General features: G+C 38.4%; 1 protein-coding gene across 3 annotated transcripts; it reads left to right on the top strand.

Annotated features, from left to right (window-relative positions):
- Positions 1 to 12,328: 12,328 nt before the first annotated feature.
- LOC149546558 (putative inositol transporter 2) lies at positions 12,329 to 17,909 on the top strand. Of its 3 annotated transcripts, none has more exons than XM_089791258.1 (8): positions 12,329 to 12,528; positions 14,031 to 14,163; positions 14,284 to 14,354; positions 14,451 to 14,786; positions 15,090 to 15,197; positions 15,512 to 15,706; positions 15,821 to 16,225; positions 17,130 to 17,909. In XM_089791258.1, exons 2-8 carry the CDS (start codon positions 14,031 to 14,033, stop codon positions 17,637 to 17,639), a joined length of 1,758 nt encoding a protein of 585 aa, XP_089647384.1. In that variant the 5' UTR covers positions 12,329 to 12,528; the 3' UTR covers positions 17,640 to 17,909. The 3 variants fall into 3 exon arrangements, with proteins under 3 accessions (XP_089647384.1, XP_089647385.1, XP_089647386.1); XM_089791259.1 differs by lacking the exon at positions 12,329 to 12,528 and adding an exon at positions 13,310 to 13,445; XM_089791260.1 differs by lacking the exon at positions 12,329 to 12,528 and adding an exon at positions 13,716 to 13,838.
- The last annotated feature ends 685 nt before the right edge of the window (positions 17,910 to 18,594 follow it).

Genomic DNA, 18,594 nt, shown 5'->3' on the forward strand with positions numbered 1-18,594 from the left:
GTGGGATCTTTGCGAGGTTGGTTTCGTTGGATTCAGCTCGAGGAGTTCTTGCCTTGCCGTCAGTTTCAGCAGTTTTGGTAGACTGATTATTTTATTGTGCGGGTTTCGATTTTTGCCCCTTTTTCCATCAGGTAGGGCCTTCCCGTTTTATTGGTTTTACTCTGTTTTTGCTTCCGTTTCTTGTAGTTGTATGTTAGGAGGATGAGAACTAGTGTTCCCCTTCGTTTTTGTTTGTTGGTTCTGCCCGATTGGTCGGGTATGAACGTTTTTCATGTTTTTGAAATGGGGGTTTGGGTTTTTGGGCCGTTATGCTGGCCGTTTTTGCATACGGTGCTCGTTTTCAATTATTTTTGGATTTTTGGGGTTTTTGGACCCAAAGGCCAAATGGGTTTTAATTTTGGGGTTTTTACCTCGTTTTGCATGCTGCCCTATTTTCTTGAGTTTTCTTGGCATATTGTGATTCGTGGACCTGGATGATTCGTTTGGATACCAGTCGGAACACTTTTGCATCTTTCATTGCTTTGGGATGCGTGTAGCATCCATCATCCCGATTATGTTTTTCAGTCGATTGACTTCTATTTGCATTCTCATCCTATCCTTGTGTATGATCTCTATGATGGTGGTGCGGCACACACATGTACATTATCGGGTAACCTGCAGGGCTCGATCTTCTGTAGTACTTTCGAAAGTTGTGATCATTGGGGTTGGGTTGGGAGTTTGCATGCCTACGGGCACTCATCGTTGGATGAGCATGGGTAGGGTAGGGTAGCATATGGAGGGGGCTTCTACCTCGCAGCCTAGTGATCATTGTGCCTAGAGGGTTGGCGAAGGAAGCTTTAATTAAGTGAAAATTAAATAAATATTTGGTGGTAATAATCTTAAGATAATAAAATATTTGGGGGTGCAAGAGCCTTTCTGTTGAGGGATGTTGAATTTGCGCAAGTCCTAGCTTGGGCTTTTCGATGCCAAGCGACTCTCCATGATGTTAGTCCCTACATAGTAAGCCCATTGAGGTGTCTGACCAGGACCTGTAGTTTATGCATTGTCTATGTCTTGGTTTCAGTCATCATACTGCTTGGCGTGAGTGTTAGCCATGGTTGTTGTGTTTTTGTGTGTTTGTAGTTGGATCATTATCTCCATCAGCATGGCGGGTGTAGACCTACAAGTGCCACGTGGTTGGGAGGCGTAGCTATCTTCACCACTGCTAGGGACTAGTGTACAGAGATGGTCTATTGTTCTAGCATGATCGTTGCTGATGTGTCACTTGGTACTTCGATTTGCAGAGTATGCTTTCTAGTGATTTATGCTTTCATTGGGATGTTGTGTTCCATGTTTACATGATGTTGGTTTTACGCATTCCTTGTTATGATGTTTAGCATATAGTAGGTGATGTTATCTAATTACAGGGTTATCTTATGTTACTACTAGCATGTTAGATTTCATTCACTTATATTGTAGCATGTTTAGTAGTGATGTCCCTATCACGACAGCTCCGATGATCTAATCGGTGACTTGGGATGTTATGTGTAGGGGATGGCTAGGGCCCACGATGGTCTTATGACGCCATTGACGGTTGGGAGGAACCGCGTACTTAGTTGGTTATTTTTCTCATTGCAATGTTATCTATATTATTGCGATATTATTTCAGTTGTCGTGATGTTTCCTTTATGTACTTTCCCTTCTTTGTTTGATAGATGGTTAGATTTCGTTTTCTATATTTCTGTTACTCAATTTTGGTTCGAGTGTTTTGGCCTCGAAATGTGGATCCGGTACTCCCCGGTGTGGAGGTTCTTTTGTCATTTTTTCCCCATTTTTGAGTTCTGGAAGTGTTTTTATTTTCTATGAGCGACATTTGTTCAGCATTGTGCGACACTGATAAAATATCGCACGCCCATAGAAATAATGTCATACGATACTATAAAGTGTCACACACATTACTGGAGAAGTGTCGTACGACACTGGAAGAGTGTCACACGGCTTCATGAGAAATGTCGTGCGATACTTTTCCAATATCGCACGCCTTCTTAAGAAGTGTCGCACGCAGTAAGGGAGAAGTGTCACCCTCCCTTAGTAAAAAGTGTTGCACGCCTTTTGGTTAAAACCTACGCGTGCGAACAGTGGGCACTTTTTGTAGTGATCGAATCATTTTGAGAGTTGATCTAGATACCGTTTTGGGTGTTCTTCAAGCCTATGTTGTTGCATTTTGAATTCAAGAGGTTTCTTTTGAAATTCAGTTTTTGGGTTTCTGTTGTTGTCCTTCGGGGTTTAAAATATATCGTTTAAGTATAAGTTCCTTATACTTAAGATATATTTTAATATATGTGACGATTCATTTGAGATGGGTTTCAGACCTCTACGAGCTAAGCTGTAGATTCTAGGAAAAATCAGGCCTTCAGAAATTTAGACTTAGCCTAATTTCAGGGCTTCAGGATTTTAGACTTAGCCAGTTTCCAAGAGTCAGCTTATGTCTTTCAACTTGGTAGGTCTTTGTGATTTTCATGGTTGTGTTTTGGTTGGTAGTGGCATTTGGAGATCCGTTGGTGCTTGGTTGTCTTTCAGTCTTCCGTTGCAATCTTTTGGTTTGTGTAGGTTGTATCATGTGCACTTACACTTGTAAAAAAAAATTGTTCTGGCTTGTTTTCATCCTTGTATCCAAGGATCTCTGGGTGGGGCATTACATCTGGTATCAGAGCCCATGTTGCAACATTGGGATCTCTGTGTTATGCTTCCACTATGGTTTTGCTTTCCGTTGTGTATTGCTATCTTGTTTTATTATCTGTTATCTCGTTGGTTTATTGTTCTAACTCTTATGCTGTGATCTGATTGTTCTGACATTATCTTGTTGCTTCCTATCAGTGATGCCTCCTGCATGTAGACTTGGTGGCCATGGTGGTACCCGTAGTGGTAACCGTGGAAATGAACACCATGAAGAGGAACGACAGGAAGGAGGGGGAGAATAGGGTAATAACAATGCTAATCAGGCTCTCTTGGAGGCAATGATGCCAGTGCTCCAGGAAATTCTTGCTCGGATGGGCCCTCGTGTTGAGGAGCACCAGCAGGATCAGAATTAGGAAGAGGGATCTCATCGTAGAGAGTCCCACCGTTCGAAGCATAGAGAGGAAGAGCATGAGCGGGAACGTTCTCGTACACCACTTGGGGGTAGAAGGCATCATCGAGGTGGTAGGGATTGAGACAGTGAGGATTCCATCAGATTGGATATCATGAAGTCCCTTCAGAGTTCCAGACCATCACCATCTGATGGTAAGGGAAGTGGCCTCAAGGCTGAGACTTGGTTGTTGGACATGGAATGCTACTTCACCATGTATCCATATTCAACCAACATGAGGGCTCATTGTGCAATTATGCAGTTGAGGGACCACGGATCTATTTGGTGGATTACTAAGAGTAAGAAGCTTCAAATTAGTGTTGCAGATCTCACTTGGGAGATCTTTGAGGAGAGGTTTCAAGAGAGATTCTTATCTCCTCAGTTCAGAGAGGCCCATGCTAATGAGTTCCACACAATCCGACAAGGAAATATGACTGTGGATCAGTACGAGATCAGATTCTTTGAACTTAGGCAGTATTCATGTTATGATAATGATGATTTACTCTTGGTTCATCATTTTATCAGAGGCCTTAAGGATTCCATCATCGGAGAGGTCCGCATGCATCAGCCTAGGACTCTTGCCCTTGCTATAGAGAAGGCACAGATTGTAGAGGAAAATCTGGCTAGAGGTTTTAGTGGTAGATCCGATTCCCAGAACCAAAGTGCAAGGAATTTAGGACAGGATGCTCAGTTCACTCAGTCCTCAGGCAAGGGCCAATCCCAATCAGAACCCTCTCAGGTTAGTCCTTCTGGTAAGAATAAGAAGAAGTTTTGGAGCAAGAGTGGACAAGATTCTGCTACCTCAGGAAAGAAAGGAGACTTTCAGAAACAAGGACAGAAATCTCAGCAGGATCATCCTCCCTAGTTCAGTCAGCAAAATTCTAGCAGAGGTAGTGCACCATATCCTAGTGCTACTCAGAGTGGTCGTTGGACAAGACCCAACTTTTCTGGGAATTGTTACACTTGTGGCCAACCTAGTCATAAATCGTATGATTGTTCGATCAAACCATCTACAAGACCTGGTAAGGGTGCAGCTAGATCTGAGACTACTGTAGGAGATGTGGGTAGGAATCACAGAGTCTTTGCAGTAGTTGACAACTGTCAAGTTGAGCATCAAGGTACGGTAGTCAAGGCTACAAGTACGTTGCATGGTATTTCAACTTCAGTTTTGGTTGACTTGGGTGCTTCTGATTCTTTCATTTCACCATCTCTTGTTCAACGATGTGGGCTAGTGGCAATGCGTCAGGTTGATAGGTGGCAGGTTGAGTTAGCCACAGGTTCTAAGGTGGCTGTTGACTCGTTGGTTAGAAGTTGTGTTTTGAGTTTGGGAACCTTCACCACCACAGTGGACTTACAGATTTTACCTCTGGGATCGTATGACATTGTGTTGGGCATGGATTGGTTAGCCGCCCATCAGGCAAATATCGATTGCCATCGTAAGGTGGTACAATGTGTTGATGACACAAGTGGGCAGGTGGAACTTTTGGGAGTCCAGTGACCAGTCTCACTTCGTATGATCTCAGCTAATCAGCTGAAGCGGAGTGTGCGGAAGGGTTTTTAGTTGTTTCTTGTGTCTCTTAGTGATCTCGAGGAAGCTGAGAGCCATACAGTGACACTTGATGATCACCCACTCCTTTGTGAGTATGCTGATGTGTTTCCTGATGAAATTCCAAGTATGCCACCACAGCGTGACATTGATTTTCGAATCGATCTTGTACTAGGAGCAGAACCGATTTCACGAGCTCCTTATCGCATGACTACTCAAGAGTTGAGTGAGCTCAAATTGTAGTTGGAGGAATTATTGGCCAAGGGCCATATTCGTCCTAGTGTATCCCCGTGCGGTGCACCAGTCATCTTTGTGAAGAAGAAGGATGGTTCCTTGCATTTGTGCATTGACTACCGACAGTTGAATAAGGTGACGGTGAAGAACCGTTATCCTTTGCCAAGGATAGATGACTTGTTTGATCAAATGAAGGGGGCACGAGTGTTCTCAAAGATTGATCTAAAGTCGGGATACCATCAGCTTCGTATCCAAGAGGTTGATATTCATCAAACAACATTTTGTAGATGATATGGGCATTATGATTTCGTAGTTGTACCTTTTGGGTTGACCAATGCACCATCAGTGTTCATGAGTTTGATGAATGGGGTATTTCGCATGTACCTCGATCAGTGTGTCATTGTGTTTTTGGATGACATATTGATCTACTCAAAGACTATGGAGGAGCATGAAGTCCATTTGCGTCAGGTATTGTAGTGCTTGAGAGACCATCAATTGTATGGAAACTTGAGTAAATGTGGGTTCTTCCAGTCAGAGGTGAAGTATCTGGGGCATATCATCATTGGTGATGAAATTGCAGTGGATCCAGAGAAGATTCGTGCTATCATGGATTGGCCGGAACCCACTAATGTCTCAGAGGTTCGTAGTTTCATGGGATTAGCGAGTTACTACTGTCACTTTGTGAAGGATTTTTCACGAGTAGCCCATCCCATCACTTCTCTTCAGAGGAAAGGGAAGAAGTTCATTTGATCAGGCCAGTGCGAGGCAGCTTTTGTTACTCTTAAGGAGTGTTTGACTAGTGCACCAATCCTTGCAGTGCCTAATCCTGTAGGTGATTTCATGGTTTGCACAGATGCTTCGTTGGAAGGTGTGGGTGCGGTGTTAATGCAGGATGGTCGAGTGATTTCTTTTGAGTCTAGAAAACTCAAGGACCATGAGCTAAACTACCCCACTCATGATTTGGAACTTGCGGCCGTAGTGCATGCCCTTGTCCATTGGAGGCATTTTCTTTTGGGACACAGGTTTGAGTTGCATAGTGATCATAGGAGCTTGCAGTATATCTTTACTCAACCAAACTTGAATGCACGACAGCGTCGTTGGATGGAGTTCCTGTGCGAGTATGACTTTGATGTTCATTACATCAAAGGGAAGGAGAATGTTGTCGTAGATGCCTTGAGCAGGAGGCGACATGAGGTATCAGTGATGTCATTGGGAGTGGATTTGCGAAGTCATATTTTGGAGGCTTTACCTAGTGACACTTGGTATCAGAAGGTGAGGGCGGAGATCGAGTCTGGACATACCCTTGAGGGGAGATTTTTAGGTTATATGCTTGAGTTCGATGGACTATTGCGACACTCAAGACGTATTTATGTACCCTTTTCAGGTGATCTTCGTACCTTAGTTTTGTTAGAAGCGCATCGTGCACCATATTCTGTACATCTTGGAGTCAAGAAGATGCATGCTGATCTCAAACAGCTATACTTCTGGGCAGGGATGAGATGCGATGTTGTTGATTTTGTTGCTAGATGTCTTGAGTGCCAGAGAGTGAAGGTAGAGCATCAGCATCCGGCGGGTCTTTTGCAGCCACATACCATTCCAGAGTGGAAGTGGGATACGATATCTATTGATTTTATCACAGGGTTGCCTATGTCATCACAGAGACATGATTGTATCATGGTGACAGTGGACAAGTTGTCCAAGGTAGCACATTTTTCACCCATGAGAGCATCCTACACTGCTTCTTTTGTAGCGCATGTTTTCATGGTGGATATTGTTTGTTTGCATGCGATCCCTCGTCGTATCATTTCAGATAGAGATCCAGTGTTTACTTCTGCACTATGGATGTCTCTACAGCATGCGTTGGGCGCTCAGCTCAATTTCAATTCAGCCTATCACCCAGAGACTGATGGTCAAACTGAGAGAGTTAATCAGGTTCTGGAGGATATGCTTCACATGTATGTTATGGATAGGCAGGTGAAGTGGGAGGACTATTTGTACCTTGTTGAGTTTGCATACAACAACGGTTATCATAGTTCTCTTAGCATGTCACCTTATTAGGCCTTGTATGGTAGACCATGTCGTACCCCTTTGAGTTGGGATCATTTGGAGGACCGTGTTCTTTTGGGTCCAGAGATGCTTTAGGATATGGAGCAGCAGGTTGTTCGCATTAGGGAGCATTTGGTTACTGCTCAAGACAGGCAGAAGAAGTATGCAGATGCCCATAGGTTGGATCGTCACTTTTCTGTTGGTGATAGGGTGTTTTTGAGAGTGCGATCGAGGAAGAGCCCCATCCATTATGGGAAAGGCTCTAAGTTGGAGCCACATTTTTTTGGACCATTTGAGATCCTCAAGAGGATTGGTCCTGTTGCTTATCATCTAGCGTTGCCACCTAGCCTATCGCGCAGACATGATGTTTTCCATGTTTCTGTTTTGCGACAGTATATCCCTGATGTGACCCATGTTCTTGATTGGGATGCTTTGCAGGTAGCAGACAGACATCTTACTTTGGAGCCCATTCGTATCCTACAGCACCGGAGGCTGACCTTGCGAGGTCGAGACATAGAGCAGGTAAGGGTCCAATGGGACCTGAGCGATGAGGCCTCTACGACTTGGGAAGATGCTACATGACTGAGGGGATTGTACCCCTACCTTTTTCCTGGCTTCCAGGAGTAAGCCTATGCTAGTGGGGGAGGATGTAGTGCCTCTCATGTTTGCAGTTTGTACCTTGTCTATTTTTTATTTGAGAGATACTTGATACTCTTTTGATATTTGTACCTTGAGACGACCTGAGGGTCGAATGTTATATTTTGATTTCCGTACCATAGATGCTTTGTTGCTATGATGTTTAGTTTATCATATTTGCATGTTGATGTTATTTTGAGATGATAGTAGATCTATGATAACTGATTATCTGGTTATATGATGTATTGGACATATTTGTTGACTATGTTATGAGATGGATTCTATGCTATGGTTATTTACTTCATTCTTGTATCTTTACGCTTTCTGCGAATGTGAGTGATGTAAATGGACTAAATAGGTATTTTAATACATGTTGCTTCGGCTATGATATTATTTGCCATTGCACTTGATCGTGTGTTTTAGTGTACAGGAATTATATCCCTGGCAGTGGCACATGGAGTTAGTGATTCAGCTATTCATATTTACCCATGTCGTTCCTATATGGTCGACGTACCCTTATTGTTATTGTTTAGATCAAAACCTTTCGGTGATTAGTAAATCCGAACTCATTTGCATTATGTGATTAGACCAGTGAATATGTCTGTGCATCTAGAAGTTCGCATTTGTCGCGAAAGTGTTAAGTGTTTTTCTATGTTTTTGGGATTTTCAGGTTTTAATCTTTTCAGACTTAATTTCTGGCAGCTTTGCCTTAGGTGAAATCCCGTTGCGGATAATAACCTATTTTCGTTTGGGTCAATTCGGTGTTTAACTACTCCAGCTAGCTATTTTTCCATAATCGACTATTCACCCAAAAAGTGAATAAGTATTGGAAAAGTGATTTCATAAATCACTTCTCACAATTTGAAAATGGAAATTTGGAGAGCATTTTGGAAATCCTCTTCTGTAGGATTCTTGTTTTGTTCGTTCTGGGAGCTGTGAGCGTGGGATCTTTGCGAGGTTGGTTTCGTTGGATTCAGCTCGAGGAGTTCTTTCCTTGCCGTCAGTTTCAACAGTTTTGGCGGACTAATTATTTTATTGTGCGGGTTTTGGTTTCTGCCCCTTTTTCCATCAGGTAGGGCCTTCCTGTTTTATTGGTTTTACTCTGTTTTTGCTTCCGTTTCTTGTAGCTGTATGTTAGGAGGATGAGAACTAGTGTTCCCCTCCGTTTCTATTTTTTGGTTCTGCCCGGTTGGTCGGGTATGAACGTTTTCCCTGTTTTTGAAATGGAGGTTTGGGTTTTTGGGCCGTTATGCTGGCCGTTTTTGCATACGGTGCCCGTTTTCAATTATTTTTGGATTTTTGGGGTTTTTGGACCCAAAGGCCAAATGGGTTTTAATTTTGGAATTTTTCCAAATTTTGGGGTTTTTACCCCGTTATCCAATGTAGCAATCTCATGCATGCTAAACTACAATGTCATTTTTGTCATCTTCTATGTTAGAGACTTTATAGATTATTACTATGATTATGGGATATCCATTATGAGATGTAATTCTTTGAGATGTTATATTGAGATGGGCAATGAATCCTTGTGTGGATGTGATATTCTTTCCTATGCTCCATTATTTTACTTTGGTGATTTTTGTGATTATGGTTTATGAGAATGTTTTTTTGGTATTATTTGTTATTTTGAATGGAGCATTAGAGTAGTTTATCTAGGTGTATAGTGGGTAAGTGGCTTGCAATGGGGGTTGGGTGCCCCAAGTGGTTGTCAAGGTAACTTATTGTAAGTAACTTAATTAAGTGATAATAGTACACACTAAATAGGAGGTTTTAAAAAGAATTAACAAGATTAAGTGTTCCTCACCCATGCCTTGAGTACTAGTATAAGCTATGATAGGAGTGGGTGAAGATGCTTGATTATGATCTTGCATAGTTACTTTCCTTGGCTATACAAAAGGATTATTGATGCAACATCAAATTACTAGGGGGTCAGAGTCCATAGAGACTGCTAAGGTAACCTTAGAGTTGACTCATGTGATGACATTTCCCCATATGCATCTTTGGTTTCTTATTTATATTTATATTTATGTTTTTTTTTTGGGTTCTTGAACAAGGTGTTACAATGTTTAAATGGATGGAGCAAGAAGAATATGAGTTTGAGAAGAAACATATCTTAGAGGTTGTCTACATTATTCATGTCAAGTTATAGGTTCTGACTTGATGATTTGGTGAAGTTACGGTGTCACATATCAAGATTGGTTGTATTACTAGTTTTCTAGCATAATATTAGGGACACATAATTATATCTTCGATTACACATTTGAAAAAGTGTTTAGGACATGGTAATGTATCTACCATTCAAATGGTTTGTAACTTCTATGATCTGTGAGGAGTTGCAAGTATTTTATTTGGGGGTTACAGTTTTCTTGAGGGTTAGCATTAAATGTTAAATTTTTTGATGAATGTAGAAAATTTAGTTGTTTGTTTTAGCTTCATGATATCTTAGGATGATCTTGGATTATGTGCCAAATGAGTTAGCATCTTACATTGATCTAGTGATCAAGAATGTATGATTTATCCAACCACACATTACATCATTTTTTAGGCCAACATGATAAAAGATTATTATAAAATGACTAATAAGGGATCAGTAAAATGTTTTTTTGTTAAGGTGACGATATTGAGGTGCTTGAGATTAGTCTAAATTATGTTTGGATTGCACAATCTTGATGGTTAATGTTGGCAAAAAGAGCATAGGGTTTGAAAGAAGGTTTTTGTTGACCTAATTGTTGATAAAAGGAGATGAATTAGGTCTTGAAATGTTGTAGTTGTGGTTGTGTAGGTGGATAAGTGATCAAAGACACAACGAATTTGTTGCATGTTCATGCATATTGATTTTTAGTTTAAGTATCATGGTATAAGTAAATTGATTGAATAAGAATAAAATTGAAAAATGATGCCCCTTAGTGTTGACTTAGTCTTATTGCAGAAAAAGTTGTGAGTTGACTGGAAAAGTTGCCAGTTTAATTGAAAAATTGTAAATTCCTCCTGTTAATTATTTACCGACTAGGTTTTTATTTATTTATTTTTTATTTTTTAAAATCTCACTCCATTTTTAATTCTTATTTTGATATTTATTAGTTGTTATCTCCATTTTAAACTATTGTTATTATTTTTCTATTTTTTTAAAAACAAATTACTTTTGGTCTCCACATTAGCTCGTGTCGTCATATCTATTTATTTAACTTTTGATTTTTGAAATTGATTTAGATTTTAGTTTTAAAATTATTTTAATTTTTTTTATATTAGTTTAGTTTTTTTTTTAAATATTATTTTTTAGTTTATATAATTAGATTAGTTAATAAATATTTGTTAGATTGCTATTTTTTTTGCATTTCTCTTATTAATTTTTCATAATAGATTATTTGATGAGGTTTTTAAAGTCTTTTTTCCATATTTGATAAATTAAATTAAAATATATATATTTAATAATCTATTAAAAATATTTTAGTAAATATTATATTATTTAAATTAAAATTATTAATAATCTAATTTGTTCTTGATTACTTTTGTTTTATTTAATTGTGTTTTAGTTTCTATAATTTATAATTTATTTAGTCGTTAATTTTTCATATATATTTTTTGTAATTGTCTTATTAATTTTTCATAATAGATTTTTTTGGCTTTTTTTAAATGATTATTTTTTCATATTTGATAAATTGAATTTAGATAAATAATATTTATTAATCTATTTAAACGATTTTAGTAAATATTATGTTATATAAATTGAAAATTATTAATAATCTAATTTGTTCACATAATTATATTTTAAGAAATAATTTATTATCGAACACTTATTGACTTGTCGTTGCAAGCACAAAAGCTTCTAGTTAGTTTAAGTATAAGTAAATTGATTAAATAAGGATAAAATTGAAACACGGATTCCCCTTAATGTTGACTTAATTTTATTGAATAAAGACTCTTTATTCAACCCATTCCTCCCTACTTTTTCACTCCTTATATAGACTACTAATTTATTTTTAAAATTTAATTATTTAAATTTAAAATTTATGATAGAGATTAATATTACACATCCTTTAATTTTATTCTTCACATTTCTTAGATATATTGCTATTTATAAAATTAAATATAATTTTTCCAACTTTAAGAATTGATTAATCTATATTTGTTGAAAAGCACAAGATAAACTTGGAGATGAACTGGACTTGTCATAAATTTCGAGATGATAACGCTCCACCATCAGCAAGTTTTATCACAGCTTGTAGCTTTATCCATTCCGAAATTGGCACAGCTTTTAGCTTTATCCATTCCGAAATTGGCACCTCCGTTTCATGCATTAATTGACTAATTGACATAAGTCAGCTCAGTCTACCTCATCTCGTGAGGGTACAAAACCTGTACGTACCAAAAACAATGAATCTAAGGAAAAGTTAAAATTCATTAAAATTATATATTTTTCCCATAAAATGTATATTATAGTGACCAGTCCTGAATTGAATTTTCCTGATTTGACACGTGTACACTCACGAGATGGCCAAATATAGTTTATATAACAAAAAATAATTCATTTAGGGCATCAACGTGTCGTAATCTTTCCAAGCACGCGGGAGCTCACTGGAGACGTTGATTTCTCCATTTTGGAGTTGAAAATTTCCGTAAAAGCCTGTTTAGAGTGGGTTTAGTGGACGCGGACAAAAAAGACGTTGAAGTTTGAAACATCGCAAGTATTGGCTCAATTCTATTGGTAGGATTTAAGAGAGGGGTCCTTCCTAAGGAATGGAATGCTGAAATTCTTCTAGATTGGACTGATATTTTGAGGCACTGTGGTCTAAGTAGTGATTGAGACTTTGTAAGTGTATAATGTGCATTGAAGCAGAGGATTCGGCTTGAGGAAAACCTGGGGAGTTGCTTTGGGCGGACATGATTCAATCGAGTGCTTGAGGAGGCGGAAACAAGATAGAAAGCTGCAGCTTCTCGAATTCAACTTGTTCTGAACAAGGCAAATCATTCTTCTTCAACCTCATTGTTTTGACATGTAGAAACCCACAATAAATTGCATTTGTTTGATGCATGTTTAATTCCTGTTTGAGAGGAGGGGACACTCTGAGATACAGAGACTCACAACAGTTGTTCATACTTTTTGTCTGATTGTTGTGATAATCAGACGACCAGAAAATCATGGATTTGAATTCTCCATGTGTCGCTGTGTTTGAAATATTGCCGGATTTATGAGAGACCCAGAATAGCATTCACATTTTTTATCCCTAATTGAGGTTGTCGTGACATGCATTTGTTTTCAGTTTTTCATTTAGTTCTGAGAGTTTGATGTGATATACAAGAGACAAAATAACATGCATTTATTCTTCCTGTTTGAGGGATTGACCTGACATGCAAAACCCCACAAAAACATGGAAACTATTTTACCCCTTCTTTCATCCTATTCGATAAATTGTTTCCTCTCTTTTTCGTCCTGTTTGAGAGAAGTTGCGATGTGCAGACTAACAATTGCATTCATAGGTTTTGCTTGTGGCTTTATTTTGCAGTTTGTAGGAATATTTTAACTAAATTCTGGTAGAGAGAATTTCGCCAATCATGTCTATCTTGAGCTGTCTGTATGTCACATTTAGTATCGTATTTTTCTTGTGCTTGCCCAAGGCCATGAACAATTTAATCCCGTCAGGCATGGCCAGGTTATGTATATATACGATGTACATTTATACATATCCAATTTTGCATATTTATAGAATGTGGTATATTATGTATATACACACCCACGCTATACAATACACGCAAGATCCACATCATAAATCACCCTTGAATGGATGGTCAATCTCTGTATGAGAAGAAGGGCTCAAGCAATATCCAGCAACATCACAAGCTCTAGGTTTTCAGCTGTGTCTTCATTACAAGTCAAAGGCAAGTGACCCTTGAAAGATTGGGCAGTGTATTTTATCTAGATTCCAGAATTTTCTGATTTTCTTTTGTCCGGTTTTTTCTATAGGATAGGCATCATTCCCTGTTATATTGTCTTGTTATTGACGGGTTTATGATACATGACGAATTGGAAAGTTTATTTTATTAATTTGATAGATTCTACATATGCCCTGTTCTGTTTATTTTATATGCCTTAGAAATTCATCTATATGTATTCCGTGCAAGCTATGGAACTTTTAACAAAGCCAGCAAAGGTTTCAGTAGTTGTTTGTTTTCATGGACTACAATAATGAATAAAAAATTTCAGATACATTTGAAAATTCGTCTTTTTCTTCCTGAATCCTTGTGTTGCGTACTGATCTGTGGCCTATCAATGTAAGTAGGAAAATTTCAGTTGATTTTGTCTGTTACAGTAAAAGTCCTAGTTTGCGTCTCAGTGAGGGCTTAGAAATTGGATTTTGACCCTGATTCTATAATTATAAAAAGCCCTATTTTGTATCTCAGTACGGCCATAGAAATTGAATTTTGAGCGTGATTATACAATTATAATTCCAATTTGTACTGCAGATGGAAGGAGGACCTGTAAAGGTTAATGCCCAAGAATTCAGCACATGTCTTCGCTTGGTCCATAAAAATCCATATGTACTTAGATTAGCTTTCTCAGCTGGCCTTGGAGGACTGCTGTTTGGTTATGATACAGGTGAGAAATCATACCATTAGTATTCTTCAAGCTCTTAAGATTGTGATATAGAGTTGGGCTAAAAGGGTAGAGTTATCAGTCGTACTGGATGCCACTGATCTGTTTGGTTTGATTTTACAGGGGTAATATCCGGTGCGCTTTTGTACATTCGAGATGACTTCAAATCTGTGGATCGTTCTACAACATTGCAGGTATTTGATACTATTGTGTAAAGCTCAAACTATTCATCGTAAATTGGATTTTTGGATCTTCTCTGAATTGACTGGCAATTATGGATGTGAATACAGGAAACTATTGTGAGTTCGGCAATAGCTGGGGCAATCATTGGTGCTCCTTTTGGAGGATGGGTTAGTGATCGTTTTGGAAGGAGAACGGCACTTCTCATGGCCGATTTTGTGTTTTTACTTGGAGCGATTCTCATGGCTGTTGCACCCATGCCTGCAATTATCATTCTTGGTAGAGTATGTGTGGGTTTGGGAATAGGCATGGCGTCATTTACTTCACCACTTTATATTTCAGAGGCCTCCCCATCCAAAGTGAGGGGAGCCTTAGTGAGTACTAATGGCTTTCTCATCACTGGAGGTCAGTTTTTATCATACGTCATCAATCTGGGCCTCAGTAAGGTAATTCAACCTTTCAAATCTATTTTATGTTCCTTATAGAGTGGAATTAGTCTGGATATTTGAGACAGTATATGGAAATCTTAGTAGCCACAGATTGCACGAATATTTAGACAGTTTTTTGCTAAACAAAAAACTATTGCCAAAGTTTTGGCTATAGTTATGCATTTCTATGATTGATGTATAACTAATTACAATTGCTTGACTATTTTCTTACTATCGTTTTTGATCATGCATTCAAACTCCCGCGAGTGGGGGGAATGGAAACATAATTCTTCAGATGATAATTATATATGGATGTTACAGGCACCTGGTACTTGGAGATGGATGCTTGGAGTTGCAGCTCTTCCTGCAATCTTGCAGTTTTTCTTGATGCTTTATCTACCGGAATCTCCTCGTTGGTTATACAGAAAGGTATAGAGTGCAGAGCAGGAATGTCTTTAAGGCTGAGCAACATGATTTGCTCGCTACAAAATTTAATGGTTTATGGCTAGGGACTGGTAGAAGTGAAGCTTTTGGCATCACAAACAGTTTGTCTAAACTATGAAATGGTTACATCTTTTTAAACTAATGTATGGACTATTAATGTCATCAGATTTCCACAATCCATTAGAATGTTTCTGTAAGCTTCTGGATTTGGTTGTTGTTAGAGTTTTTTGCATCAATATTTCTGATCACACTCAGTGATTAATGGACTCTAGAAATTTGAATTGTTTATTTGAATACAGAAAAGAGAAGCAGAGGCAATTGCCATCTTGAAGAAGATATATCCCCCTGAAGAAGTTGATGCTGAAATTCAAGAGCTAAAAGTAACTGTTGAAGAAGAACTCCGGTTGCAAGGAGATTCTGGTGGTATTAAATATGCTCAGTTGTGGAGGGTGAAAGAAGTGAGATATGCACTTATTGTAGGCTGTGGACTTCAAGTAAGCAGTGATCATTAATCAAAATCCTTTTTCATTAAGCCCTTGTTCTCATGTTTCTGGACTGACATAATATATTATGTTCCTAACTTCTTTGACAAAATCTTTCTTGGACAGGTCTTTCAGCAATTTGTGGGTATCAACACTGTCATGTATTACAGTCCTACCATTGTCCAGTTGGCTGGATTTGCATCCAATTCGGTTGCTCTGATGCTCTCTCTTATAACATCAGGTTTGAATGCTTTAGGTTCTATTGTTAGCATAGCTCTGATTGATAGATATGGAAGGAGAAAGCTCCTAATCTTCAGTCTGTTGGGACTCATTGCATCGTTGGCTATATTGAGTGGGGTTTTTCACGTTACAACCAAAAGCTCTCCTATGGTAAGCAGAAAATCAACAGAAGGATTTTCAGGTTATCAGTGCCCGGCTTATGCTTCTTCAATGGGCAGTACATGGGATTGTTTGAAATGCATAAAGGCCTCGCACCCAGAATGTGGCTTCTGTGCAGCATTGGGGAACCAGGTATTGACAGTCAAGATGAATAAGAGAGATTAGATTTCCAGTCCTTTAAGATTACTCCTTAGCTTCTAGATTTGACTGGAAGATTTTGTGTGCATCAACATTTCAGTTCACTCCCCATGATCCCTGAATAGAGATGATGGATCATGGAGTGCAATCCTGAACTTTGATGCAAACAAAAGCCTATACACTGAAATCCAGAAATTAGGCAGTAATCAAGATAAGTGTTTTTGTTTTTTCAACTTTTTGCTTGGGGTGTTTCTTAGTATGAAGGCAGGCACTGAAAATGCAGACGGCTTAAACATTACATACTAAGGCTTGATTCCTAGACTAAAAGTGTCAAATAGTCAAAGTTGACTTAAGCTGGAGTCCTATGGATGCCAACTTCCTAAAAAATAGAGCTAGACCTGCTGAGATTTTTTTGGAAATTTGTTAAGTTGAGTGGTCCTATGGATTTTGTAATTTGTTTCACTTTAAAGTTTCAGCTCCTAAGTTTAAGGAAAAACTTTCTAAATTTTATTTTATAATAAAGACATTTTTAGTTTTAAATGTCAGTTTTTTACAAATGGCTAGATTTTTCCTAAGTTGGTGGACCTATTTCCGGCCCCACCCCGTTTTCATCCACTTCCTAAAAAAGCAGGGCTCCTATTATAAAGGAAAAGATTATAATTAACCCTGTAGCCCCTCAAAAAATTTCTTATGGGACCTCCCGTACTTAAAAAATAGACCTGTAGCCACCCCTCATGGGACCTCTGCCTTACTTTTTGCAAAGTTAGTTTTTTTCTTCGTGTGTGATGTTTAAGAGTGGCCCTGAAAATGGCATATATGAAACTATAAAAAGCATTATTTCTGCAACAACAACCCTTTTGGTGATCATAAACTAACATCTGTATGAACCCTTTTACAGTTGTTACCAGGGGCTTGTTTAATCTCGAACTCAACATTGAAGCATATTTGTCAAGGTGATCATCGCCCATGGTTCACCAGAGGATGCCCAAGCCGTTTTGGTTGGTTGGCTGTTGTGGGATTAGGACTTTATATTATTTTCTACTCTCCTGGAATGGGAACAGTCCCATGGGTCACAAATTCTGAGATATATCCGTTGCAGTACAGAGGAACCTGTGGAGGCATTGCTGCAACAGCAAACTGGATCTCTAATTTAGTTGTTTCACAAACCTTTCTCACGATGACAGAAAACATTGGCGTTTCCTCATCATTCATGGTGTTTGGTATTTTATCGGTGCTCGCACTTTGCTTTGTAGTAACCATAGTACCTGAAACGAAGGGCCTTAACTTGGAGGAAGTTGAAAGCATGTTGCATGCCAGAGTTAAAAAGTTAAGCTTCATCTTTGGGAAGACTGATGATCGCCCAACTCAAGGAGACCTAAGTGATAAAGAGATTGCACTTGAGCACTAGTACATAGTGAAATGTATAAAGCTTTTTGTGTGGGAGATTTTGAGTACAGAGAAAGCATGATATGAAGTGGGCAGAGATTTTTGGCATATCAGCCATTATTTGATGTGAAGTACATAGATTAAGCTACATAGAACTTTTTAATTTGGTTGGTATTTTATTGTTATGCTAATGTCAAGGGAAGCTGAATTTGTATGTACAAATTTGTGACTTCAACTATTATGTAACAGACTATTACTTATCTGAATGGGATGATGATTATGTTTCTTTCTATTTACTGTCTGCTCTCTACTGATGCTTCAAGTACTCACTGATTCCTTCTTTAAGCAAGATGATGATTCTGGTAGGAGTTCCAAAAAAATGTGCGATGCAATGGTTGACTACTTAATGTCAGCTCACCTGAAAAAGCAAAATGATATTTACCATGGATGCGGCTATCCTCTAGGAAAATTATACTGTTGACCAATTTTCAAAAAACAGAAAATAGCATGGACTTTTCTGAAAATTTCAGCATTTGATTTTCATGATCTGTGTAGTCAAAACAACAAAAAATTTGGAAAATATCATTGATCTGGAAAAAAAGGTTTGACTTTGTTTTGTCTTTAGTACATTTTACCTGAAAATTAGCCTGTCCCATTTATCATAGCCATTAAGTCAGAAATGTTATGTCCCTAATTTGTGCAATCTTGAGGTGTACCATCCAAATTGCATGGCTGGACATTTGTTATTTTTTATTACTCAGTCCTCACAACGTAGTTCTTTTTTTACCTTCTAAAATACACAATTCTATTTTTGTTGATGGTATTTGTACTGAGGTTCTAAGTCAATGTGAAAATGATGTATCCAATGGAAAGAGCTTGGGTGTCTTTTTTCTTGATGGGCAGTAGATTAGGCCATCCTCCCATGATGAGGATTTCTTAAAATATTTAACTGTTTTCTCAGACGAATGTTTCTTTTA

The sequence above is a fragment of the Cupressus sempervirens genome, chromosome 7 (genome assembly GCF_028749045.1).
Source record: "Cupressus sempervirens isolate cs-2001-9-10 chromosome 7, ASM2874904v1, whole genome shotgun sequence".
In the NCBI taxonomy this organism is placed as follows: domain Eukaryota; kingdom Viridiplantae; phylum Streptophyta; class Pinopsida; order Cupressales; family Cupressaceae; genus Cupressus; species Cupressus sempervirens.

What these genes read in the sequence shown, in the direction of transcription:
- LOC149546558 (XM_089791258.1), top strand. Translation starts at nt 14,031, where the DNA reads ATGGAAGGAGGACCTGTAAAGGTTAATGCCCAAGAATTCAGCACATGT. An exon ending in ATCGTTCTACAACATTGCAG is followed by an intron (nt 14,355 to 14,450) that starts GTATTTGATACT and finishes ATGTGAATACAG; the next exon opens with GAAACTATTGTGAGTTCGGC. An exon ending in GTGCAGCATTGGGGAACCAG is followed by an intron (nt 16,226 to 17,129) that starts GTATTGACAGTC and finishes ACCCTTTTACAG; the next exon opens with TTGTTACCAGGGGCTTGTTT.